The following is a 27,401-nucleotide window of genomic DNA, read 5'->3' as shown; positions in this document are numbered from 1 at the left end:
GGTTCCAGTAGATGCGGGGATGACTGGAGCTATTCCCAGCCACCCAGTTCCCAGCCCCTTCAGCACCATGGGAAAGCCAGCCAAGTGAGCGTGGGTCAGGTCAACCTTGTCTCCTCGCCTGACTGTCAAAATAACAGTACCTTCCCCTCCGGCCTCCAGCACTGTCCGTCAGAGCCGGGCTGCCGAGAGCTGTGGCACAGAGGGGTGGAAAAGCAATTAAATCAAACATGGGTGAGTAGCTGCAGGACAAATGCCTTGTAAGCGTTTTTCAGCTCAGCCAGACAAAAATCTGTTTTTTTTTTTTTTTTTTGCAGAAAGGGTTTTGAAAGAAAGAGTATTGAAAACCCTCCAAAAGAGAGCTAAGACATTTTGTGTCACTAGGTGACCAATGCAGGAGTTAGCGAAAGGGGTAAGAGAGACATTGGGCCAATTCAGAGCCTCTTTCTTCCTCGTGATGGCCTAAAACGTGGGGTCAGACACATACTCCGACCCCTGACCCCCTGGTTCACGTCTCATCGTAATTACCTTTGCGCATCAACCCCCTTGGCCACCCCCACTCAAAGACAATGTAACAATTTGTCTTTTCAATTGTCTGTCAGTCACTCTCTTACAGGCCTTTTCAGTGGGCGTATGAGGTTTCTTTTTCCATTTGTATTTATTTATTTATCTTGCTAAGAGTGGTGGGGGGTTGTCTGGCCCCAGAAACAGGGAGTCTTTGTTTGGGCTGGTTTCACATGGATATACCCCCCTCCACCTCCTCCTCCTCTGCACACCCTGCCTTCTATCTGGGTCCCCACACTCAGACCCCATGGATTTGTTTGAGGGCTGCAGGGTGGCTTATCTCAGGGTCATTGTACATTGCATTTCCATATCCATTGACTAATCAATGAGACTCTTGTCCTTCTTGTGGATCACTGAGGTGCTTTTTAACTGCTCCTTACCAGCTCCATACTGCTACTGTAACAGCCATGCTCAGCCTTCTCTCCAACACTACCTGCACCCAAATGGCAGGCAGGCAGCTGGCGGAACCCTCAAACCTTTCATTGGATTTGGTTGTTGTGTAATGATATATATAAAATTACAAATGTATGCAAAGTGCTTGCTTTGCAGAAACCTCCAACAACAGAGTGCATGATGTTGGGGTCGTGGACGCGGTGTGGTGTGGGGCTTGGACTCTCTGAGTTGTGGCTCTGATCATCTGGAGAGACGCTCTGTCAGTGTGTTTGGCTCAAACACAAAACGCCATTCCAGGTGCACTTACTCAGCATTTTATGGGTCATTTCCAAGCTTTCCTGTTTTTCGTGGAGGTGGATGAGGTGGCTATAGAAGGATTGTGTAGTGGAGAGACCTTAGATGCAGCTGAAGCCAGTAAGTGAGCCATGAGTTGGGATTATTTTGTCACACGTCATGTTGGAGGTCAGAACCTGATGCTTAGTGATGCTGTATTTTATCTTCAGAGTTGTATTGGAGCACTAAATAAAGACCCAATGAATTAGCTGAGGGATCTAGTGACAGCAGGCACAGGTATCCACACGAGTCGTCAGCATTCTGCTGCAGAACATCCAGTAGTGTTAATACTGAAGGCATTTCCTTCTTATTTCCCATGTCTCAGGATATAAAAGGCTTTTTTTAAAGACCCTTTTCAAATCTGTCTGGACTGACCATATATAGTCTGCAGTGGGGGATCTCGTCCTGGTGCAACCTCAAGCTTCATTTATACTTCCCTCGTGCATGTGTCAGTAAGGTTTTGCTTTATGGATTCACCTGGCCGTGTCCATGAAATCGCATGAAGCCCTACATCTGCCCACTGCAACTTCTCCACATAACAAAATGGATTCTTGTTTGGAAGAGAGGCTCTGCAAGAAAAACAGTTTTGTTAGAGTTGAGGACAAGATTTACATTGTTATGTTTACATTATTTCTTATTCAGGTCTTCATACCTTGTTCAAATTTTGATTTATTTGAACTTTTGGGAATGTACTGTAGTTTAGCTTCTGGGCGAGACTGGTTGTCACCAACGTTTCATGTTTGAATCACTTCTTCATCGAAAACTGTAATTCCACAATTAAATCATATGTATACAAATATATAATTAAATATGATAATTACATTTCTGTAAGTGCTAAGAATGTAGTCTTCCTTTTTTTTCTTAAAAACACATTATTTTATTTGGTGAATTTTTTCTTATTGTTTTTCTTGTTTATCAATCATGTCCTATTTTTTTTCTATTCTATTCAATTCCTTCCTTGTACAGTCAGGTGATGTCCCTTTCAGGAACATTTCATTTAATAATTATTTCCAAGTGTTTTTTGTGATGAAATGATTTACTGCACTATTGGTTTTAATCAAAGATTGACGTAAAATCTATTCACTATGGTTCTCATCTTGGAGGAGTAAAGACTGAAGGTTCGAATCACGGCTGCACCTCACAATTACCAGTTTGGTAGATCCATTGGAGAATTTAAGAAAAACGTATTTCTCTCAGTGCTCCTACAAAAAACTATTAACATTAAGAATAGAAATGAAGTTATGAAGATAATGGTCATACAACAATAGTCTCTGTGAAAGTTCTCCTCTGACAGCGAGCTCGTCCAGCCTCTTAGTGTTTGGCAGAAACTACTGAAAATGACATGGAACGTAAGGTTCCCCTACAGAAGACCCAGTGTTCTAAGTAGAGGTAATGAAAGCCAGAGGAGAGAGGAGACAATTCAATCTTGGCCCTGAAGTCTGATGTCACGTGGTTTTGAGGGATAAACACGATCGCTCTTCCAGACAGCTCGGTTTACGCAAGTCACTAACTCTGATTGTCTGTCAAGTTTCTTATGAAATTCATAATTGTGAGTGTGTCGGGAGGGAGATCCGTGCAAAGACTGTGGTTTGCTTTGATCACTTTAATTTGCTCTCTCTCAGAGGGTTGAGAACTCGTGCCAGGCATTGCCGTTGGTATGAGTCGAGACAAAGCAGCGAGGCGTCCAAACAATAAAATGCAATTAATCCTCAGTGGTATTTCAAATTGTGCAACAGATAAACGTTTACCGTGCTGGCTGAGCACTCGCAGCTCCTCACATGTGATGAGAAGCAAAGATAAAGTGTTAAAGAGGGTAAGCTGTACATCTACTAACAGAGCTACTCTTCTGGCAGAAACACTCCCATTGGAGGATTTAAACGACAATGACAGACAGAGACAACTACACATAAAAAGGGGGACATGTATTTTACGGGTTTGCAGCACAATAGCCAATTCTCTTCACTCTTCACTGTAAGTAAAAAAACAACAACAAGATTCTCCTAACTGCAGACTGAAATATCTCTGCAACTGTTGGTTAGATGTGTAATGCATTGTCCTCAGAGGATGAACCCTGACTTTTGAGTTACCCTAAAAAAAAATTTTATGCATGCAAGAAACTGCAAACCAGTCCTTCTAAAATACCTGTCAAATCCACCAACACAATTATTATTATGCATTATTTTAGTTACGTCGTATTGTATTCCTACTTTTTAATGTGTACCTTTATGTTTAAATCTGTACCTAGAATTTATCTTTCTTCTTTGCATATATGGTTACAACATCCATGGTAGCTCAAGCCAGATACAATAGTAACATTTTGCTTACACCATTTAGCTTTTTCATTTTTTTTCTTCTTTTCTTTTTTACTGTTACACTTATTTTATTATTGCTGTGTAGGGCCGTATGAAAGAAAGGGCTTGGATTTAGCTTGGATTCACTTTTCCTGGTTTCTCCAGCTTTGCCTGCCCTGTTTTTAAATGTCCTTAAGGTTATGGTTCAATGTATGTGGAAAAAGTACAATTTTGAGAAAACATCTAAACTGGTTTGTTCACATTTTCAAATGATCACAACTCCAACATATCCAAAGAAGTGTGATTCTGTACATGCAGTGACAATGGTGACAGGTGTAACGCTGACCTGAAACATGAAAACGTGGACAGTTGGGAAAACGACTGCCAAACCAAGGCGGACTATTCCTCCAGTTTACTGAACAAAGAAGCTCCCACGCTTCTATTACCGACATCATTTTACCTGGTGCAGGGAACACATGGACATTTCTAAAAAGAAGCCAAAGATATATCGAACAAACAAGGAATGCATGTTCCCGATCAAACATTCAATAGGAAAATGGAGCTTTGATTAAGGATATGTGTTTTTTTTTAAAAGTAGAATCAGTTTTATTTAGTACAATGCCTGCTTTGTTTGAAGGGAGGATAGGCAGGTTGCCATAGGCTCTAACATTTATCTACAACATCTGTGTGTATCTAACCAATCAGCACCACATGATTACATGGTCTCTTCCCTGAGAGACAATAGCAAGCGTCTCATTCCTGCATTACGCTAATTGCAGTAGTATTTTTGGCCGTACACCGTAAGCATGTGATAAGATCAAACCTCTGCATCCAAGTGCATTTAAAACATTATAACCTAGTTAAACAATAAGGCAGTACAGGTTGTTTCAAATGCATTGGAAAATTAGCAAAGCAAAAGTATTAATAACAAACAAATGACATTAATTCAGAAATAACAACATTTATTATCTCAGGGGTGTTGGCTGTCAGGGTCAGGGACCTTGTGACCATGTATAGTGGTCCTCCTCTTCTACAGGGTTGTTTTTATTATTAAATAAAACTACTATTTCTTCAATTGACAACATATTGTTGCCAATTAACAGCGTTTTTTATTCAAAGCTTTTTCTTAACTAATTTGATTTAATTGCCACGACAGCCTGAAGTGATGTGGTCAAGGCACAGCACGTCAGCTGTATTACAAATAACTTTTCCTCTGGCGAGCATCAATAAGATTTGGAAAAAGATATTTCCAGAAAATTGTTGATTATTTCTTAAGTTGTTTTCGTGCAAAGATCTTAGGTAATAGTCACGCTTTCTTCTTGATGTTTATCACTATCTTAATGAAAGTTAATTTTCAATTAAAGTGATTTACCCGTAGATCACTTTAATGTCACTGCAACTCTCAACAGGATAAGCAGTACAGATAATGGATGCACGGATTTTCTTCTTTAAGACCTTGCATTGGAAACATGGCTTCTTCATTACAGTTTGTATCAGTAGTTCTTCGGCAGCAGAATCAGGACTGTTTGCTCTGCACTTTTTAACCACTTCACTGTTAGCTTGAGATTTTTGGACAACGAATCCAGGCAGGCAGGGGGAAAAAACAACAGAATTGATCGCACTTTATTAGTGAAAAAGTTTTGCCAGGGATTTTGTGAAGGAAGGTAGGAGCAGTGGAGCGGTGGCCAGCTGTGCAGTTTTCTGCTTGTTAACTTGGACGTTCGGGTACATAGGTCTTAAGTTAGCAGTAGAGTTATGTGGGTTATAAGCGCTCTCACAACCAGCGCTATAAAAGTGTCTGGATTTAACGGGATGATTAATGCCCTTCAGACTGCTGAATGAAATATGAGGTAATCTGATTCCCTGGTCACAGTCAAAACATGCCCAACATGAGGGCAACCCACATCCTGCTGCAATGAATAGGCTGCTTTTGTATAGTCTATACATTGGAGTCATATGTTGCTCCATGAAACAAAGCTTTTAACACCAGAAAATAAAGTGTGCAATATTCATTTTTACTGGAAAATTTGTGTGTACCAGTACATAATAGGCCATGAGACACGAAGCAATGACTTAACACAGGGACTTCACAGCACCAAACTGATAAAAGACACCCTAAACAGGATATTAAACAGCTAATAAACATTTAGAGGCATGTAGATTCCCCCTTTAAATACGTTCCAGGCATCTTGAGGAGAGAGAATGTTTGAATTTCCACAGGCGGTTGAATGCACGCCGTTGACCACATCTGATGCAAATGATTCATATGGAGGTGAGGTAATAACATCAAGTCATTACAGTGGTAATGTGGGGTGGCAGGAGGGTCCCTGAGTGGTAAACATGAACCATGTGTGACTAAGGCAGTCATGCATCAAGTACAGCAAATCACTCAATTCTTTCATTTGTGCTCAGCTGTTAAGAAATACCTTAGTTTATAAAGTAAAAACCTTAAAAAATGTGGTTCAATTCGTTAATTTGGCTGCTATCTGTGGCAGTGAATGCCAATAGCGAAATCATTATGTGGGCAGGTTCTGGGTTGTCTTTTATTCACCAGTGTGATTTGGAAGAAGAACATCGACACTTTGGAACTTCAACACATCCTCCACTTACTGACATTTTCAACGGTTCACAAGTCGACGAAAAATGGCAGAGAAATTAAAATGTAGACGTAGAAAAGATTAAATAAAACTACTACTACTAACTACCGAACTTAAAACTTAAAGAATGCAATTAATGTTGGAAATTAATTGGCATTTGAATACATGCCTTTAAATAATTTCTGCGTTTCAATAAATTTGTGTTATTTTTCTTCCTTCCTTATCACTTTTTTTTTTTTTTTCTCTAATTGTATTTCCTCAAATCAATTTGTTTTATTACATTTAATCTAAAGCTGCAGGAATTACAAGATACATGAGACATAATAATGTTCAAATAATGCAAAGATCAATTGAAGACCTTATGTGTTATTATGCATTCAACTGTATTTGCACTTTTTATGTTGTACTTTATTAATTAATTGCAATATTTGCTTAGATATATTTCTTTTAACTTCACAATTACATTTAGTTTTTTTCTGTATCTTAACAGTTGTAATGTTTTTAAAGGATTAAGTTGTTTTTTCCCTCTATATCTGATGCACTCATTCATCATTAACAAAACCCAGTTCTATATCCTAATTCATCTTCACTCTAAAACATGTCTATATTTTTTGTTTCTTTTCCATCGTGTGTCAGATCTGTTCAAACTGCTGCAGTTTCCACAGGCTGCCAACAGAGGTCAATAGAAGTCACAGCTATCTCAATAACGTTTTTATAATGTTAATGCATAAAACACGTTGAACCAAATGTGAATGCTGGCTGCTGTCAGTAACAGCTCAGCACGATTCTGCTGCTGCTGCTGTTTCTTCTTGACTTTCAGTGCGTGTTCACAGGGAAGCAGTTGGAGCTCTGGGGTCAGAGAGAACATGTTGGGATGTCAGGATTTCAAAACAGCAGCACACAAAACAACTTCCATTTAACATTCAGTTGAGGTCGTGAATATGGTAATGCCTTCCAGTTGTAGCTCCTTAGTTGTTAGTCAAATGACTGTAAATCTCAGTCTAAAAGGAACCAGCTTGTGTCTGGATGGACTCCTGGATGTGTGGATCGCCGGCCAAGGCATGAAAGGCCTCAGTGTGATCTGGATCGGTTCAAAAAGGCCAAGTGGGAATAGGGAGGCCAGCAAATATGCTTGTACCCCCTAAGATTATTAGGAGAGCTATAGTGGTGGAGGAAGAAATCGCAAAGAGCAAAGAGAACATCAAATAATTGCTTTCTGTTGAAATGTAAATCTGCGTCAGAGTTCAACTTTCTTGAACTTTGACCTGCGATATTCGCTTCGCATTCGCATTTGTGTGACCGTGTCATATGTGTTCACTCATGGTACTCACATTAGTACATATGTAGGCCCGTTCCTACAAACAGTGTATCAGTGGCAAACTTTTGCCTCCAATTCCCTTCCAATCTGTGCCTGCCAGCGAGGGGGAATACTCCCTGTGTAAAAGCAAATGCAGCGAGGCTTGTAATGGAGTTCAGCTCTGGCCAAAAATGATGGATATTTTCTACTTTGTATTGACTTTGTATGTTATCTTATCACATGAAATAAAGGGACATAGTGTGTCTATATATTATCTTTCCCCCAAGCATGTGGAAAAAAGAAAGAGGAAGAAAGAAAAACCAAGAAGAAAAAATAAACAAAAGCAACAGTTTCCTACCAAATTATTCCTTTCCTGCAACCATCTCAGACACTATTTGTTATTATTGTGGCTTTATATTTAATATATATCATATCTAATGTTAATAAATATTATTCAAAATGATGCATTAGCATGTAGGAAGGATGTCAGCTCGTCCCACAGCATTGCGTAGTATTTTGCAAACGGATCATATACTTTGTGTGTACAATTTAAATCTCAATATAACTATGGCTGACTGATAAATGTAAGGGAGTAGACACATAAAGCTAAACAAAAAAAATCTTATGTAAAATAGAAGTAATTCAAAGATGTATTTACTTGTACATGATATTTGGATAATGTCCAGACTCTGGGCATCGGGCACTCTGCTTTAAAGTGGTGATGTGAAAGTCCCTTTGTTTCTTTTTTTTTCACCTTCAGTGCCTCATCTACTCTTCAGTGAGAGATGAATTTCTCTCCATGTTCTGAAATAAATGCTCAATACAAGAGTTGAGATGTGAGTAATTCTGGTTATGTTTAAGACGCCGCAGGCAAAGTCATTAAAACGAAAAAATGACTTGTTTGTTTTATTCCTTACCCCAGTGGAACTCCAACACTTCAGTGTTAGTGCCTTGTCCTCCCCTTTGTTTGCAGTGTGCAGTGTAGCATGCTTTACCTGTTCTCAGTGACTGACATGATTTTCACTAAAGGGCATATAGTCCCTCTGAGAGTGACATTTACTGAGCTGAATGATCCAGCTGCAGCTTCTCTCTGTAATTAGCAGACTGTGGCCGAGCTGGTCAACTAGAGAGGTTGTATTGTGTTTCCATTAGAGAGCCACTTCAGCAAGAGTGGCCTGGGCGGCAGTAAAACTATTGTCGTGGGCTATTAACCAGCATGTGTTGTAAATGAGGGCTCCAAATGGTGCTCATTAGAGGTCTCTCCCACGCCGGCCATCACAGAGGACAGGGGCTTTAAAGGCCCACCCCCCTTTGCCAGGAGGCAAACAAGCCCGGTGCAGGAGCAATAGCTGTTTTTTTTTTCTTTTACATTCATACAGATCCAATAATTACTCCAGGCCCAGGCCTCGTGATGCATGGGATAACTTGCCCCTCATGGGTTGCTTTTTGACTTTGGAGATCTGAGTAACTACTCAGATCTCCAAAGTCAAAAAGCAACTCTTGCAAGGCTGTGAAAATCTGTCCTGACTTTGCCAAAGTTGTGCTGTCGCTCTCATGCTCTTCGAGGCAAGTGGGGAGGATTCGTTTACTACTGCGAGTTCAGCTTATTATGCAGCACACCATGTTTCTACAGGGGTTAAGTAGCTGTTTGACTCTCAAACAACAAACCTATCTGGATGGCTGCAACATTTTCCAAATGTTGAAGTAATACAATATTTTGTTGTGTGCTGTTTGTTTCCAGGCCTGGAGTCTGTTTTAACGATGGGTTCTTACTCAGATTTGTAAATGTATCTGTTGGCACAACTGTGGCTGTTTGGGTCTTTGATGGTCCAAGTCCAGGAGCATCTGCCTCTTTCCCAGTCTTTCTGGTATTGATGTGTTGTGCTGTTGTGGAAACCAAAAACCAAACTGAGCTCTGTGTTGTCCTCTGACTTCATTTCAACCAAACAAACATCTGAGTCACATCATGGTCACGTTTTAATAAAAAATCAAGTAACACCAATAATAACTTCTAGTGTTTGTGCATGTTTTACTGCTAAATGATGCTTTAGTGCTTTCTGGTTTTAGTTATGTATATTTGTCCTCAGGCCAACACTACTGGAGAGTCAATTTGTAAAACCATGAAACTTTATTTGCCTTTAAAATCCCTTTGTCATATATAAAGATGCAGTTGCAAGAATAGAGTGATTTATAAAGTCTACTCTGCACACTGTGTTTGATGTGACACATGTCATAGTGGAGGAAGTATTTAGAGAGTTTACTTAACTTTACTATACTGCATTATAAATTAAGATACTGCATTAAATTAAGGATAAAACAAACACTACTCATTTAATTATATATTATGGGTAGTTTTAGGTTTTGGCCGACTGCAATGGATTATTCAACATATATTATCTTATATTATAATATATGTATATAATAGTATGTATATCATTCCAAAACATTGTATTTTATATTTGTGAACTCTAAACTGCAAATACAATACATAGTTCTAACATGTTGGAGTATAAAAGTATTTTGGACCCGGAACCTTCGCTGTGAAACAAGAGTTCACCCCCGGAAGAGATATTTAGAGGTACATTCTTGAAGCTGCTAGCGGAAGATAAACAGAAACACTGTTCAACATGGCAGAGGTAAGCCAACAACGATTTTCAACCTTATTCATTTCATATGAATGTTGTTTGTTAAATGTTCATTCGTGTTGTCACCGTTTTATTTTCTGGGAGTGTGTTTGAGAGAAACAGACGTGAACCAGCGTTAGCCTGGTAGCTAGCCGGTCTTTGGCTAACTCGCCTGTAATACTGTTTACATGAACCGACACGAACAAGCTGCAGTATTTACAGAAAGAATCGTATGAACGGCAATGGCGTTTAATATTTTAACAAAGACTTGAGCTGTGTGCCGATGTTAACAGCTAATTCCGTGTGTTTCTACACGACGGAACCAGGAAAACATCACACTGGCTCCAGGGCAGGGAGGAATAACTCTGCGTGTTCTTCAATGACAGCAGATTGAATCAGAGATCCCATATAAATGTGAGGAAACAGAACAATTCAGGCCAACATGTGCATCAGATGATGTGGAGCTGAAAGGACGAGTCAATCGATCAATGAAATAAAAAGTCCTCTCAGTCAGATGTGACGCGTCACCAGGTTTCCGCCCTGGGAGAATCCAGGCCTGCATATATATGATCAGACAGTGTTTATTTCAGAGCAGGCATTTTGACGTGTCATGTCGGAAAGACAAAGATATTGATCATGTAATGGCCCAGTGGTCTGTGACAGTCAGGATCCTGAGGAGGAAGCAGCTCATTCAAACCTCATCCATTTCACTGCTCACACCTGTGTAGAGCTGCAGGGACTTTTCTTTTATTGATTTGTTGACAGAAGATTCAGATGGTTTGAAAATGTCTTGATAATTAAAGTGACTTTCAATCAAAAAGACCAAACATGATCACTGCTCTCAATTGTGAGAACATGCTTCTTTTCCTGGTCTTTTATTACTTTGGTCAAGGAAAACAATGCATTGGAGTATATTATCCTAGACTCGCTAACATGTTGTGATGGATATTTAAAATGTTATGCTTTCTGATGCTGTATGGACCAAATGATTGATCAATAAATCTATAAAATCATTGTCAGATCATCAGACACATTTGAAGCCTTAAAACTTCAAACATTTCAAAATGTTTTCCTGTAAAAAGTCTGATGAATAAATGTATAATTTGAAGATGACATTGTTTCTAAAACATTTACCGAATTTACTGAAATGTTTTTTTCTTTTCATTTAGGTGTCCCAAAAATAAATTGTAGAGATGATTAAAGTTGTAATCTGTCCTCTCCACAGACCCACAGCCTGCAGGACATGAGGCAACAGGCAGCCGTCGCTGCCAAAGTCTTCCTCCAGAGAGATTACACGATCGGCACCGTGTGCCAGTTCCAAACCAAGTTCCCCTCTGAGCTGGAGACCAGGGTATGATGCACCTCTACACTTTGTTGTTCAGAATGAGCTGTTCCATTACACCAACACATAAAAATGGTTGGCAGAACACCATCAGCGTCACGCCTCCACATCATCCATTACAGTCATAACTGTAACTATTTGTAATTTGTGCTCTATAAAAACTTCTGCTGTGTTCAGTTACCTCCATCCTGTTGGTGTTACAGACATGAACTGATGCCTCCACTCAACTTTCTCACGCAATCTTGACTTTAAGCTGTGATCTTAAGGCCATGAAAGTCCAGTTCTTATGAGATACAACATTTGTTAAATTCCACTAAAACATAAATTGTAATAAATCGTTTTTTCAAAAATAAATCTACAGTCCTTATCTAAACTCATAAAGTTAGCAGACTCTTCCGAATGGCTCTGTTCTTAGGCTATATTTTAGTGATTAAATACAAATGCCAGTGGGATTTTGATTTGCAATCTTTAACTTAACAGGACTAATACGATCTGGTTTCACTCTGGCTCTGTTTTATCCTTGACATATGTGCCTCCTTTCTTAGTCAAAGTGAAGGCTGGCAACCTTCCCAACATGCACTGACTCAAAGGCAGAGAAACACTGTCTGATCAATAGTCCCTCACAGGACTCCTACAGTGTGTAGATTATTTGCTGCTTAGATCGAGAGGTCAGTTCAGAGTATTTCTTCACATGCGCATTGGTTTAGAGTGTAGATTTACTCAGGATCTCTTTCATTGGCACTTCAAGCTCTAGATTTAAGCGGCACATAATGTACATATTTTGAGGAACTAGTTATAGGACCAGTGTTTCTCTGCCTGTCCCCAAGGAAAACACCCTTTAGCAGCAGATAGTAGCTACTCTGAATTGGGTTATTCGCAATCTTCAGAAAAATATCACAAATGCTGTCAAAAAAAAGGGATGAGCATTATGGTTTGCTGAATGTCCAGGAAAACACAGCCAAATGGTGCATTTATCAAGGCAAACTGTCCATATCATAATACACAGTTGTTGTATTGCCCCTGAAAAAAACAAAAGTTGAAATCAGGATTAACATGGAGCCAAAAAATACTGTCTGTACCTCCTGCAGAGGAACCCTGCTGGACTGTGTCCTTGTGTGAACCACACTGGAAGTCGGTTTACAGCTAATGATGTGAAGAAGGAAGAGCGGCTCGTTCAGACTGAGCAGGCTGTTCGCCACATTAAAGCCCATGCCAGTCAAACAGTTCAGAGTTCGCAGGACATTAAGCTGCAGTTTTGAAATGCATGCACCACATGAAAAGAGCAGCTTCACAACACTTAAACCGCTGACTGGGGGTTTATTGGCATGTCCCTATTGATTGGGTGGTCTCCCATGTTTTTGGGGAGAGTTTAGTTCACACACACATGCACACTTAAATATCCATACACATGCACACATAACAACTAGAAAAATAGAGAATGCTTTTCCTCTTGTGAGGTAAAAGCCTAAGTTCCCTCCCATAAAATGTTCTTCCCACATATTTTTTTTTGATGATTTGCTGAAATCCGAGTTAATAGAATGGGAAGTGTTATGCCAAGCTACTGCTTCCATTTTTAGTTTGGTCATACCTGGCACTTTGTGAGAATATTTGCAGAACACAATAATGAAAAAGCCTCATGTTTTTTCAGCCAAGATTTTGATTCTTATGGCGGATTTTGCCATATATTTGGACCTGGTTTGAACAGGTTTGCAATCTGTTACATAAAATTCTTTAAGATGATCACGTGAGGCTGTGGACTTCTTATTTTGGTAGCTCCTTCCAGTTTTTATTACTTTTGGAAAACTGCACCAGATATCTGGGAAAGCAAAGAGTTTTCTAAATGTTTTTGGATGCTAACTTGCCAGACCATTCACAAGTGTCTCGTTAATTGTGAACCAACAGTCTTCTCTGACCTGTGTCAAATACTGATATTAAAGTTGTCATATTTAGTGACAGTCACATTAACAGAAACGTCCTTCCTCACTTGGATTTGTTCAGCTTTACACTTATCTAACATGTTTTGAATCCTAATAAGACTCCATCAGATGTAAGGGAAAAATGCTCAAGTCGGAAATGTGGTTTGAATTGTAGCCTGTAAATTTGAACTTTAGAAAGAGAACAAAGGCTTTCAATGGTGGGTACCAAACATGCGTAAGAACACTGATGTGTTGGAACAAGTTGCATTCCTTGGGCACAAAGAAGCAGAACATTGGAGGCTCAGGAGGCCCCTGGCTTGTTCCCCGTCTGGTCTAGAGGCTCTTTCTTTTTTCCCCCTTAGAATCACAGAGAGAACACCGGATCCAACCTGGGCCAGCATGGGACTAGTGTCAAGACCCCAGTCGAGACAGCCTCTTAGTCCAAATGTCCTCCGCCCTCCATCACTCATCCCTTCAGCAAGCTTTCATTTGAGGAATTCTTGAGAAACGTTGGTTTGATTATCAGCCAGCCGTGGTTCCCAGTTTGTAGCCCAAAAGCTGTCAGACGCCCACAGAACTGCAGAGACGCGTCTTTATCTTGCTCAAGGTGCGTCTGTGCCACTGGAGAAGGAGAAACCATTAATATTCTTCCTGGATTCACAGTGTGCGTCCTGCCTTCAGTGCCTCTCTCGTGTCAGTCGCTAAGTGAAAACATTCACAGGTCATATGGCCAAGGCATCCTAATAATTTCAGGAGGTCTTTCCAGTGCGGGACTGAAGCCCAGAATTCCCTTGATATACGACCAGTCCAAGAAAATTCAGCCCCTTATTTATCTAGAGATGGAAAGCATTGGAGAAAATGATCTGCTGCTAAGAAGACAGTGTTTCCATTTGAATATCCGGACAGAGGCACTTAGACACTGCTGTCCAAATATACATTACGCCTGGCTCTGAGTCCTGGCCAATGATTTAACCCCTTGTTCTTGCTTTATGTTTCCATGTATTTTAGATTGACAAACAACAGTTTGAGGAGACTGTGCGGACGCTCAATAACCTGTATGCTGAAGCTGAGAAGCTGGGAAGTCAGTCATATATCGAAGGCTGTCTGGCCTGCCTCACAGCGTATACCGTCTTCCTGTGTATGGAGACTCACTATGAGAAGGTGAGACATTATCCATGTTAGATGCATGCAGATGTAATCAGCTGAGGGGGAGCAGAATTTTTACTTTTGCATAGCTGTTGTGCCTGTAGCTATGGTTGTGTCTGAAATGACCCACTCATTCACTACCCCCTATTCAGTATATGGGGTCTTCTACCTAGAGGACTTTATAGTGAGCTCAAAGAAAAAGAAACATTTCAGGTATTTATTTAACACTTAACAGGAGCACAATGTACGATGCCAATATATCTTGGACAGCTCTACAACATTTAAAATAGTGTACTCTATATTGATTAGTGAGTGATTTCAGACACAACCTATTTCTCTGGCAACTATTTTGGTTGTGGCTGTGGATATGACTTTAGCTCTTGCAATGGGCAGCTAATGATGTAGCTATACAAGTATTACTGGTTATAACATTAGCTCAGACTGGCTGGCTTTTTTGTTAATCAAAATAGCTACAAGCATAAATACATTCACAGCAACAGCCATTGCCATTTCTATAATCATGTCTATTGTCCAACCTAAACTATAATCATAACCTGGAGCCTTTATTTTTAATACTAACTTTAACTGCGACCTCACATAACTAACACAGTTTTGGCCTTTGTCAACTTTACTGTAGAACCGTAATGTTCTGCAAAACATAACTCATTCCCTGAAACTTTACTGGTCGGTCAAGACGTTCAACTGCAAGGCAGTAAGTTTAGTTAGCCGAACTGCAAATACAGTGTTTGAAGAAAACTTTGTCTAATTGAAATGATATTCTGGCATGTCAAAGAATTTAATCAATATATTCAGACATGAATCATGTACTGATTTGCAGATTTATTTTCAGAAAAGCAGTAATAAATACTCAAAAACTTAAGTTCTCAAATATATGGAACAAAAAGTCAATAATAACTGAAGACAATGAAAACCACTCAGAATGAGAGAGTCCCCCCCCCCCCCCCCCCCAAAAAACACTTACAATTAGATCCACACTGTACATCAGCACTCGAGTAAAATAATGAACAGATATTTTGTGAAACTTTCATAGTTATTGAACCAATAATGTCAAGACTTAAAATAACTGCGATCAGATAATAATTACTAATAAATATGTGTTCGTCATGTGACCATTTCCCATGATGTGGGTTTGATGTTTTCCCGAACAGGACGCTGACTGTAGTTCAGTTATCGGCCAAAAGTCGCTAGTGTTTTGAAAATGTTACATATTTTACCTTTTAAGTGGAAAACATTGACTTATATTTATCAAACAGTTATCCAAAACATTTTGGTAACATCTTATTATAGGTAATTATTTAAACATTTCAAAAGATTCCCTGCCCTAATAATGAACAACCATTGAGTAAAGATGCCCTGTGTTGTTTTGGCTTGTTCATGTAGACCTACTACTAACACAGTTTGTAAAAGACATTGGAGATGATTTAAGTGGGGGTGTACTGTAAGAAGTTACGTTGCTGCTGCGTGGAATCCTTTAGCTTGGCTTCAATCAAGTTGTTATTACCTCTGTTAGAGTGAGAAAATGAACAAGATTTATAGTCATCTAAAATCCCTTTTGGCCCCGTTCATATGGAATGTAAATGGATCAGTATGTCACTTGTTCTTTCCTTTCGTATGAATTCATCTTTTAATTAGCAGGAGTGAACGGGGATCAAAAAAACATTTGGCTCAATTTGAGCTTCATGCAATATAAATTGATTGGTCGTTACCAGAGTAAAAATGTTAAATTATGGTCTGTTATTCACTGCTGCCACTGAAGAATGTGAAGGGTTAGCTAGCTGGATCCTCTGGTTGCCTACTTAGCCAGACAGAGATTTGCTAGTTTGATTCCTGGTAGCAACAGTCTCTACTGCACGAAAGCAAGAGCTCGAGTTTCAACATCAAATCATTTCGTATTCACTGTTAAGGAAATAATTGGGGTCAGAGACAGTGACGCTGGCCAGCCCTATTATGTCATGGTGACGGACTGATTGATAAGAGGTTGGTTAATAATCTATGAGCAGTTTTTTCTTAGGGTTGGACTAGTCTTGACTTTAACGAAAACCTTTATTGCATATGACATTAGAACAAGGTAGATCACAGAAATAAAACACAAAGAAGAATCAGTCTACTCTCCCAACCGACATAAAACTGTAGAGAAAATAAATTCTGTGCTTCGTCCTTTTGCAGTCAAAAGTCAGTGACATAACAGACGATTTATCATTATTACACCCAAAAACCTGCTTGATTTCTTTTCAATGTGGATATTATTAGGAATTTTTATGAGGGTCAGATGGTGAACCAAGTACAATCTCCTCTGTGTTCTCAACCAACTCAACCACCTTGTTCACTCCATTTTTGAGCATCACAGGGTTGCCGGAGTTACTTAAGAATATATTAATTTAATATGTCTGTTTGGAAATTATCACATAGCTGAACTCGGGAGCTCGAACATTGGTCCTGATGGCAGATCTCACTGCAGATATTCAGTGTGATGTACAGGTCACAGTTCAGAAATGGTCTGTTCCGAAAACCTCAGCTTGTTGAAGTATTTCACCGTCGATTTTGAGTAGATCCCGACTTATGTATCGGACAGGCTGATAATTGCCTATCACCAATATATTTGTAGCTATTAGTTAAATACCATTGTCCATATAACTGTCAATGTGAATTAATATCTGAAAATGTGATTGCTTTGCCCTTTTAGGTTTTGAAGAAGATTGCAAAGTACATTCAGGAGCAGAATGACAAGATATATGCGCCACGAGGCCTCCTGCTCACAGACCCCATCGAGAGAGGCCTGCGAGTTGTATCCTTCACTTCAGTGTCTGGAGTAGCCAGAAAATACAGTTTCTTATCTTCTCACACAGGTGTTAATATTCCTCAGCCTTGACTAGTGAGCCCTGTGGAACTGTTTAGCAATAAACCACAAATAATAACCCCCATAAATATACTCTTTCCCCACAGCAACATGATAAAATGGTCAAGCTTAGGCCTAAACTTCGAAGCCCTACAGACAAATCAGAGTCAGAGTGAAGGGTCAAACTGTTTTTAACAACCTTGTTGTGCAAGAATGATCATGTCGAGCAAAGAGCAATGATACATGGAATATATGGCGCAAATTTGAGTCGTAAGTCATACCCAGACACCAGGAAATGTGAGCGCAATCACACCACATTTTTAAGTAGAACAAGGAGCTTTCACAATGACCTAATAGATGTAGTGATTTACAGTCTTTCTGCCCCCACCATGTCTCTGCCTGTAACTGCTGGATGAAAATGGAAAGCAGCAGTCGGGGGAGCTTACAGGAAATCCAGTGCTATGTAGGGATACCCTGTAAAAACACCAGATAAAAGTTAGTATGTAATCCATAGCATCTGCATAAAATCAGCGGGTGCACCAACATCCTGGCCTAACTAGCGTGTGTGCGGGGGTGACTCAACATCCCAATTAATTGCAACTGAGCACCAATGGGAGATTAGGGATAACATAATATGACTGAAATTGTTCACAGCTGAGCTTTGTTACCTCTTTTGCCCATGATTTTATAAGGGGGACAGTGATATGGATAATTTCTCAGGCACTGTCGAGCTGAGTTGTGCACAGGAACGTTGGGAGATTGACAGGACTGTGTCAGCTGGACTGTTGTTTTAACATATGAACCAAACCACTCATGATGTCATTGATGGGGGTTTGGGTGGAAAGTTTATATCTTTTTTTAAACACGTACAACACCCCCCACCCCCCCGTAAAATTGCACTGCTAAAGAGATCTGATTTCACAATGTCACAGCCTCTGTTGAACCATCTTGTTTTTCAAATTACCATCCACTGATGTCGTTAACATAAGAAATCAAGATGTCTTCTTTTTAAAAGTTAAACAACGATTAGTTTGTGAGCCCAGAAATAACTGCAGCTCCAAACTAAAGGCTGCAGGTCCAGTGGTGTATGTGCTTAGTCATCATAACCTGGTTACTGCCATGTCCATGACTCTTATCAAGAATTTTTTTTACTCTCTGGTTGTCATCTCAGCTCCATTAAACTCTGTACGAGTTTCACTCTTTGTGTTGTTATGGACATGATGTCTGAAGTGACTGAAACCCATCAACTTGCTCATGGACTCGTCTCCTCTGTTGAGCTGATGAAGTCCAGGGCTTTTGGAAAATGTAGTCTGTTCTAGTCTTGATAACCACCAGCTTCACAGCACAGTGTCACACAGCTGGCACAGTCGTCAGGGGAAACTTGTGGATCCATATCTTGTCCAAGGACACTTGGAATACAGTGACGGATAGTTACTTTTTCCACATTTATTGCCAATAAGGGTTTCATCCTCTCAGGAAAAAGAATTTAAGGTATCAAGTAATTGCTGCAGTATCATTACAGTTAGTTTTTCCTAATGTAAAAAGTGAGGAGAATGCAAATTTCAGTTGGCTTTCATTAAATGCTAAATGAACCCAGCCTTGCACCAGATATTTTAACTTGACTGAATCCTGTTAAGATTGAGGTCACCATCTTTGAAGACAGAAGCCTGACGAGATAAAAGCTGCCACGGTGAGTCTCATAATTAACATTCCCTGTTGATCAAAGATTTACACATTATTTCTGGAACAGACCTGGCGCTGGATCATTCACTATTCAATTATGAAACACATTTTCTTCAAAATTTTGGGGAAATATCACTATGAAAATGGCTCGAGTCAAAGAGCAGTAATAAAAGAGGGTTCACTCGTTACGTGCCCTGCTGTAGACTTTTGACAAATTGCTCTGCTGTCAAACCAAAATCACACACAAAACTTAAAGCCTTGTTCATCTGTGAGTCAGATGAATCACCTGATTTACCGTCAGGGGAATTGTTTCATTAACCATTTAAAGGATAATTTAGCGTACTTTATGACTTCACATTGCTGCTTACTCTGTGTTTTGTCACTTACTTCCCTTTACGCACATATAGTTCTCTATCCAGAGCACACCCACACACACGAGCCAAATCCAGCAGCTGAACCCAAACAGTGAGTATGTGTCGTTTGGCACAATGTGACATTCACTGCAGTTACACGTCTTTAAATGGCTGTAATCAAACAATTATTTCATTTTCTTTAAAATAGCCCATTTCCCTGTTTACTTTACTGGCTAACAGGTTTCTACGTCATTCATCTAATATCCCGGGAAGCTGGAGAGTCATATATCATGGCGCAAGTTTGGCTAGTGCCTGAAAAGGTCTTGCCCTTCTATGTAAAGTGCCTTGAGATAATGCATATTATGATTTGGCACTATACAAATACAATTGAATTGAAATAAACAATGGAAAGGAGAATCTTTAATGTTAAAAAAAAACTGCCTGTTCCACATAACGTATCAAAATGTGTGTATAACTAGCTGTATCAGTTTACATTTGTAGTAATTAGTTTATATCGTTTTTAATTAATATTATGTTTCTAACATTTCATGGTGTTGATGTGAATAGAGTCATACATTGGATGTGGATAGCAAGGTATTAGTAACCATTGTTCCTGGCACATTGGCACGGCCACTGTGCCTGCTGGGAAGCAACACTGTCCAGATGTTGTACATCATAGGAAATAAAGTTCTGCTGACTTTTATAAACTTTAGAGTTGAACAGTTTTTTACAGATATGGCAATACTTTTGCTGTATCATCAATACCAAGCAACACTAGGAATTGACGTGAAATAGAATAGAATGCAGTGCAAGAGTAGTTTTCACCACAATAAAGCCCCAGGCTCTTATCGTTTGCCTGTGGCGAAGCTACCTTGGAAGAAGTGTCTCTTGTGATTTCTGATCTATTCTGGTCTGTGCCACATGAGTTTAATTCCACAGTCAGCAGGCCCTGTCAAATTAGTGGTGGTTAGTGGGTTTTCTTTTATCTTTGCTTGTGATAGTAAATTTGGGGAAGGTTCCCAGCAAAGGCTCACTTCATTCAGAAATACAATGGGTCTGCATTGTGATTTTAAAGGGTAGGTTGGTTTCTGATGGGCGAGTGAGGCAAGTTCTATACTTAGAGAGAGATAACTATAACCTGTATACACACATGGCTGTTTCAGTTTGGCTGTCGAGTTGATGCCTTGAAGAGAAAGGACATAATGGAAGTCTGGTTACATTTGTTCAGACTCAACTAATGTTCACTGGGTAAAATGTTAGAGCCATACTTGTCTCATATGGTATCACAGGACCAAATCCTATTTGCAATTTCAATGAACTAATTTCAATGTTTTAAATTGCTATCATAAGCTGCCGCTTTTTCCATTTTCCCTTTTTGTCCTAAATTTGTGTAGGGTGGACACAATGGCCTATTGAGACCAAGTCATCCAGAAAGTCTCCAAGAAATGATTGAAATATGAAGGTGTGCCTTTGGTTTGAAGGGAACCCTTTTCCTGGAAAGGTTTTTTCCAAAGAAATATTCTTTCTTGTTTATTCTTTTGAAAAATGTGTTTAACTAAGAGGGTTACTCTGCTGTTTTCTTTCATGTTACTTGATGAGAAACAACATCCTGCAACACCCTGTGTTGGTTTGAATAATAAAACAGCCAGAGACGACAGCTCAGAATGATCATCAGCCACAGATGTCTGTTATATATCTGCAAATCTTTCACCCTGGCAGATGCCTCATGGGTTTTGACTGGAGAGCACATCTCATCCCATAAATTCTTTCAATCTCTGGTACAGTAAATCCCTTCTTTTTCTCTTGTGCATACACAAAAGACAAGGGAAGCTCATTTCATGGTGTCATCCTGAGGTGGGCTGGGCCCAAATCATACTGAAAAGTACTTTGTAGCAACGTTGGACCGGGCTCAGTCTGCACTGCAGCGTCGACATTACCATCAGGCAGAGTAGGACATACCCCATAAATATTTTACGCATGGGGAATGTTGTGTTTGGCAAAATTCTTGACTTCAAGTATCCCTGTGAATGGATAAACCATTGCCCTACCACCACACAGATGTAGGGACAGGGAGTTATCTCCTCATTTGAAATTCCAACTGAGAGCTCCAATACATATACAGGACCTGTTGAGGAATGTAAACCCAGGTCTTTTATAAGTAGCTGTTGAGAGAAGCATGCACTGGAGCTCTGCCATGGTCAAAGACAGGGTAAACCACAGCCAGCAAGCAGACTGAGCACACATACATTATATCATCCTACCCAGCTTTAAAGCCTCCTAATCCTGCCCCAGTCGCTTCTTTCAGTCTCCTCCAGGCTTAGACTGATGTATCAGTGTATCAGACCTATATCAGACATTTATTAAAAGTTGCATTGGCAAGAACCAAACGGCATTCAGCAGGTAGCTGGCGAACAGAGTGGAGCATTTATCAGCTACTTTCCTCAGGTGTTGAAGATGAAACAGAGCTGGAAAGAGAGTGAATAATTTGGATCCATAACTACTATATATTATAATATAAGCTGTTTACTACTGACACTCTAGTACATTCCTTGTCACCATTTGACCAAAACCACATGGATCAGGGACATGGATGTCGATGGAGGCACACAGTTGCTAGTCAGTAATTCTAGTTTTGGCATGTTTTATTTCTCTCCAATTTCCTCCAGTTATTTCTCACTCAGAACCTTAATCCCATATCTATCAAACCGTCCTTTCCCATCGTCTCTCCTGACCTTCCCCAGACAGACTTGGCCCATACAACCTCTGACTGCTGAGCATTCATTCAGAGGCAGATGGCGCCAGGTCGGTGTCCCAGCATCTAGGCCAAAAGACACTCTGCTCCTGATAAGGTGTCGTTAGCCTCTGTGTACAAACTCAGTGACCGGCCACATTATGGCTGCAAACCTTGGCTGCACAACCATGAACAATATTTGGTGTCAGTGGGGAGTTTTGGACAAGGTCAACATTGGTTTGTTGTTCTTGTCATTATCTGAAGTGGATTTTCTTCTCACCAGTCGAGAATATTTGTACAGACTGAACAACCAGATATTGTTCATTGGAATTGCCTGTTTTGACACATTGATTAAGCATTTGCTTGCACATTTGCTCAGCTCAAAGTATATTATATTAACATGTTATTTATAAATATAGTACCCGACTAAACTAATAAAATCAAAAGTTATAATATAACAGAACTGTACTGACTAAATCATAAAGTGATGTTACATTTATATTAGAAACCATGTCTCATTATGTGACTTGAAGTCTCAGCTTATATCATAAATGTGAACACACAAATCTAATTTGAAACCATCAAAAGTGCGATCTTAAGTCGAAGCAATGAAATGTCTGAATCATCATTGAGGCTTAAGCTTTGAAAGGAGTTTGAGTCAGTTGAAGTGTTATTGATGAAGCCAGTTGACGCATCAGATTTAGGTTAATCTTTGCATTAAGCCAAAGTTGTATATGAAGTGAAGGCGAGAAAAACAAGCACACTTTCAGTCAAACTGTCAGCGGAAGATTTAGAGACATGAAACCAATGGGACTGTCAATTTAAATATATGCTTGCCTAATTCAGTTTTTTCATTCATGCAAATCTAAATAAGCTTTGTCACAGAAGAGATTTGTATAGGTTGTGAAGTGTCAGTTGAAATGAGTTAAGTTGCCAGTTGAAACTGCATATTAAAAGCCTTCAAAGGCTCGAGCCGAAGTGGGCCAAAGTTTCAGGTTAAAGGGATGGTTCACAATAAAAATGCAAATTAAGCCATTATCTACTTTTCACTGTGCCGAAGGAGGGTTGGGTGAGGCCGAAGACACTTTTGGAGTTTCAGGAGTAAACATCGTGGCAGCCAAAACCAATTCAATTGAAGTAACTTGTGACCTATTCTTCAAACGTAAAAAAAAACAAGAGGAGAAAAACATAAAATGGCTCCATACTGCTCCTGTGGTGTCATCCAAGTGTCAGTAAGCCCAGACATTCACATTTGACTCGAAACTGTGTCATTTACATCACGTTTTTAGCCAAGTCTGCTCCAGAAAGTAGCGATGCTAGCAGATGTAGCGGCGCTAATGCACACCGATGCTAACAAGCACCCTACGCGTGCATTTGGGCGAGAGCTTGTGTGCAGGGTTTTCCACTTATTGTCATGTTAATAACTAATCGTTGTGTTTGTGTAGCTGCTGTTTGGCTGAGCGGAGCAGCCCACTACCAGTGCCCACCTCCCAGAGGACCACCCAGTCCTGTACCCTGAAAACTGCGTCTCTACAATCTGTCCCTTCCCACGAGCTGTCATGGGCATGTCCCATTCAGAGTATGCTTTATGACCAAGTTTAAAAAAGGTACCTGACAGTTATTCATATTTTATTTTATCATGATTTGAGATATCTCTGTCTCTATCTAATAGTTTAGAGTTACAGTCTGTTATATTAAGTTGGACAAAGGTAAAGAATGTGAAATACTGATAGACTCACTCCCTAAAGCATCCCTGAAGCCATGAGTAATTAACCCCATGTTCATTTTGGACTACATCTATTAGTACATGTGGAAATATCAACTTTTACATATTTCTTTCATTTTGGATTGTTCTTTTATATTTTTGAATAATGAAGCCAAAACACAGGGTAACTTATTTTAATGATGGTTTGTACAACTCCCCCACTCCCATGCTTTAAGTGATTGTCTTTGCAGATCTGAGGAAATCTATTACACAAATAGTTGTGAACTCTGGTTATATGCATGTGCAGCATGTCACAGTCCATTTGCGCTTATGCTTATTGATGTATCTTTTCTCCAAGGGTGCTTAACAGTGATATCACCTATCCTGCATGTGTCTTTTTATGGGCTTTGACCTTGAATTTATCTGTGGGCTAAACTGTGTCAGGCTCCAAACATTCAAGTTAAACAAACACAAACTTGAGTATCTATATACATCTTTCTTATCTATGTGTTGATTATTCTGTCGCTCAAAGCCAAACCCTTTGCTTCCTCTGCATTTTGTATGTACCATAGTTAATACTTCTTTCCGACTCTCTGTTATTTTTATTTAAACTGTGCCATGCATAGTGTTTGGTGACTACTGTTGATTTTTGACTCATTCACTCTAATAAGCATATATGTATTTATACATTATTGTTGTTGCCTATGACTATATTAAAAGTGCTCTTGTTAGTTGACAGTGCCTGTAATGGCTTTGAATGTGGCCTTTGTGTCAATCTGAAGGCCTGGTCACATCAGGATTTTACAGAAATGTCTGATATATTCCAGTGGCATCCATGTGATTCATAAAAGATAAGCACAAATGTTTTGTATTATGTTCAACATTGGTAAAAAACTATTTGCGCACAAATTTGTACTGTTGACAAATTGATCTCGACACTTTGAAGGAAATGAGAGGCGAAGACTCCAAAGTGGAGGAAGCTGTACTAGCTTATTAGCTTAATGTGAACCTTTGCCAACGTCCTCTTTTGGAGAAAGAACTACTACTCCCATGAAAACAAAAAAGTTTGCAAACAGAGAGTCAATGGTACAAATATATTATTTGTCATAAAATTGTATTGCTATTAGCTACCTAGCAAAGCTAAAGGAGCAAACAAGTGTGCTATATGAATGTAGCTCTTAATGATTTATTTTTCATCTAAACTCTAGAGCTATATACTTTGCTACGCCATGCTGAGGTTTTTTCTCTTCAACACTCTCTGGTGTGACCAGGTCTCAACAGTAAGAAAATTTCAGCTCTGGACTTTTCTCTTGTTGCTAACAAGCAACAGAATTCCAGGATTAGGATTATTGTGTGTCTGTAACTTGAGCAGAAGAATTGGTATCTGTGAAACCTCAAGGTTTAATATACTGTCTTACTTACGGCCGGAAATGTTTCGATGACATCTGGTGAACGTGGTGGACAGGAACTCATTTTAATTACGATGTAACAACATGTTCAAGTATTTTTTTTATTGCCATAGCTAAAGGATGAACACTGACTTACTGTTATGTAAATACAGTGTCAGCTCATACTTAATTCATCTGGAGTTCAGTTAATCGAACTGTTCTAGGTTCTTTTTTTCACTTGAAATTTCAATGTGTTATTAATCCAGTTGTATGTTCATGAATAAAATTGGTCCATATTTTACACTGTGCTGGCCCCTGGTGCTCTTTTGGTGTTGAGTGTTAATGCACATTTCAGATTTCACTAACACGTGAGAGAGGAGCCACGAGACACAAACTTCTTGGTGCTTATAATGATTAAGATATAAAAAAACGTGAAAAACCGAGAGCAGAGCGAACTCCAGGGCTTCGTCTCAACTTGGTTTGTTTTCAAGGGCGGTATTTGGTGTTGTCTCTAAGAGTTATATTGCAGGAAAGCTCTCCTGATTCCACCAGAGCAGCACTATTTCTCACAGCGGAGGTGAACCCTGACCACAGGAGGCTACGTTCTCACAGGAAGAGCCGAGTGATGCATTGAGGACGTGAGCCATCCTTTAGCTGCCTGAACCAAAGCTTAAGTTGTTGGATCCACAAACTGATATTTGTAAGAGAAAAGCAAGAAGAAAAAAAAAACCGTGGTTCCAGCTAAAGGATGGCGCGCCTCCTCAATGCATCACCCTGCTCTTCCTTTATTGCATTACATCTACATTCTTCAAACAAAGGTATGATATAATGTACATTTTTAACAAATAGTACAGATCTTATCCTAAAGACTTGTTTGAAGAGGGATAAAAACCTCATGAAAAATAGGCGGTGAGATTCAGACCCCTCTGAATGCTTCCAACACTTATTGTTAAATAGAAGTAAATTTGATTTGTGCTGTTTTTAATCTCAGGTCAGTGGCAATGCTTCTCATGGTGTTAGACTTCTTTTGAATTAACACCACATTTCCCAAAAACCTTTAAATGCCACGCAAACATCAACAAAGCATCTTTCACCTTAAAATAAATTAGAAGAATGTGTTTGCAGCTCACTTTTCTCTCCCTCCTTCAGTGATGAGCTGTTTTGCCTTAACTTGTCCTCTGTTATAAATGATCTAGGCCTCTCTACAGTTGGGTTTTTTAATAGAGCATGACTCGACACCTACATTCTATGCTCGACATGAACAAATAAACTGCCCCAGGGGTTACTGAACCTTCTTGGGCCTGAGAGGCCGCGGCGTCATTGCACATTTGGTGTAGTAATATGTCACTGAGAACATCAGTTCGGTTTCCTTGTTGATACTTAATGGTACCAATGTCAAAATAAATAACTGCATTTTCCACAGGGGAACCTTACATATGCATATTTTAAGTAGCTGCTACAAATCACATGTATTTAGTATTTTGCCATATATATTTTTTTTTCTGTATTTTGCGGGTTAGGGGGGGGGGGTGGTGGATATGGACTTCTTCAACTTGTCAGTGAATCTCTCTTGCGGTAGGGAAGCCAACGAATGCCCCAACAGGTGCATTTCAGTTTGATCCATGTCTCTCGTGAGAACATTTACACAATTGTAAGACGTTGCCTTTTACATGTGCACAACGCAGCAGGAGATTCTCTGCTCCGACCGTTCACAACAACATAAATCTCTGGAGCCTTCAGGTGAGGGTTATGTTTATATTCTGCTGTAATCCAGCCCTTCTTTGTGTTTTGTTGTGTAAAGTCTTCCAAAGTTTTCTGTCCAAGTTTAGCTTTGTGGACAAAACTGCGGACACTGCGATGCACTGGTAAACTGTCCAGGATGTGGTGCATGTTGGCTACAAACACAACAAAAAATGGACCTTGAGATGAGATTTTTGTGGCCAAGAATCTGCTTTCACATACTGTTGCATTAAAAATCATTTGTAAATGTATTTATTTTTGTATTTAAGCATCTTAATAATTACTACATTCCTCCTGATCTTGGAATCGCTGCTTTCTATTTCATCATATTTGTATTTTCTTTTTATTACACATTATGAGCCACATATTGGTTTGTTTGTGTGTTGCACCTCATTACTGCCGTTGTTTTTTTATTTGGCTCACAAACCCATAAAACCCCTTCAA

At 39.5% G+C, this 27,401-nt stretch overlaps 1 protein-coding gene across 1 annotated transcript; it reads left to right on the top strand.

Moving 5' to 3' along the window:
* Positions 1-10,018: 10,018 nt before the first annotated feature.
* LOC128438454 (golgin subfamily A member 7) lies at positions 10,019-25,518 on the top strand. Its single transcript, XM_053421036.1, has 6 exons — positions 10,019-10,108; positions 11,322-11,447; positions 14,363-14,515; positions 17,205-17,306; positions 18,995-19,047; positions 23,570-25,518. The coding sequence occupies exons 1-5, from the start codon at positions 10,100-10,102 to the stop codon at positions 19,034-19,036; spliced, it is 432 nt and encodes a 143-aa protein (XP_053277011.1). The 5' UTR covers positions 10,019-10,099; the 3' UTR covers positions 19,037-19,047; positions 23,570-25,518.
* The last annotated feature ends 1,883 nt before the right edge of the window (positions 25,519-27,401 follow it).

This window comes from Pleuronectes platessa, chromosome 4 (genome assembly GCF_947347685.1).
Source record: "Pleuronectes platessa chromosome 4, fPlePla1.1, whole genome shotgun sequence".
NCBI classification, from domain to species: domain Eukaryota; kingdom Metazoa; phylum Chordata; class Actinopteri; order Pleuronectiformes; family Pleuronectidae; genus Pleuronectes; species Pleuronectes platessa.
The sequence above is the reverse complement of the archived record's forward strand: the minus strand, read 5'-3'. Positions and strand labels throughout refer to the sequence as shown.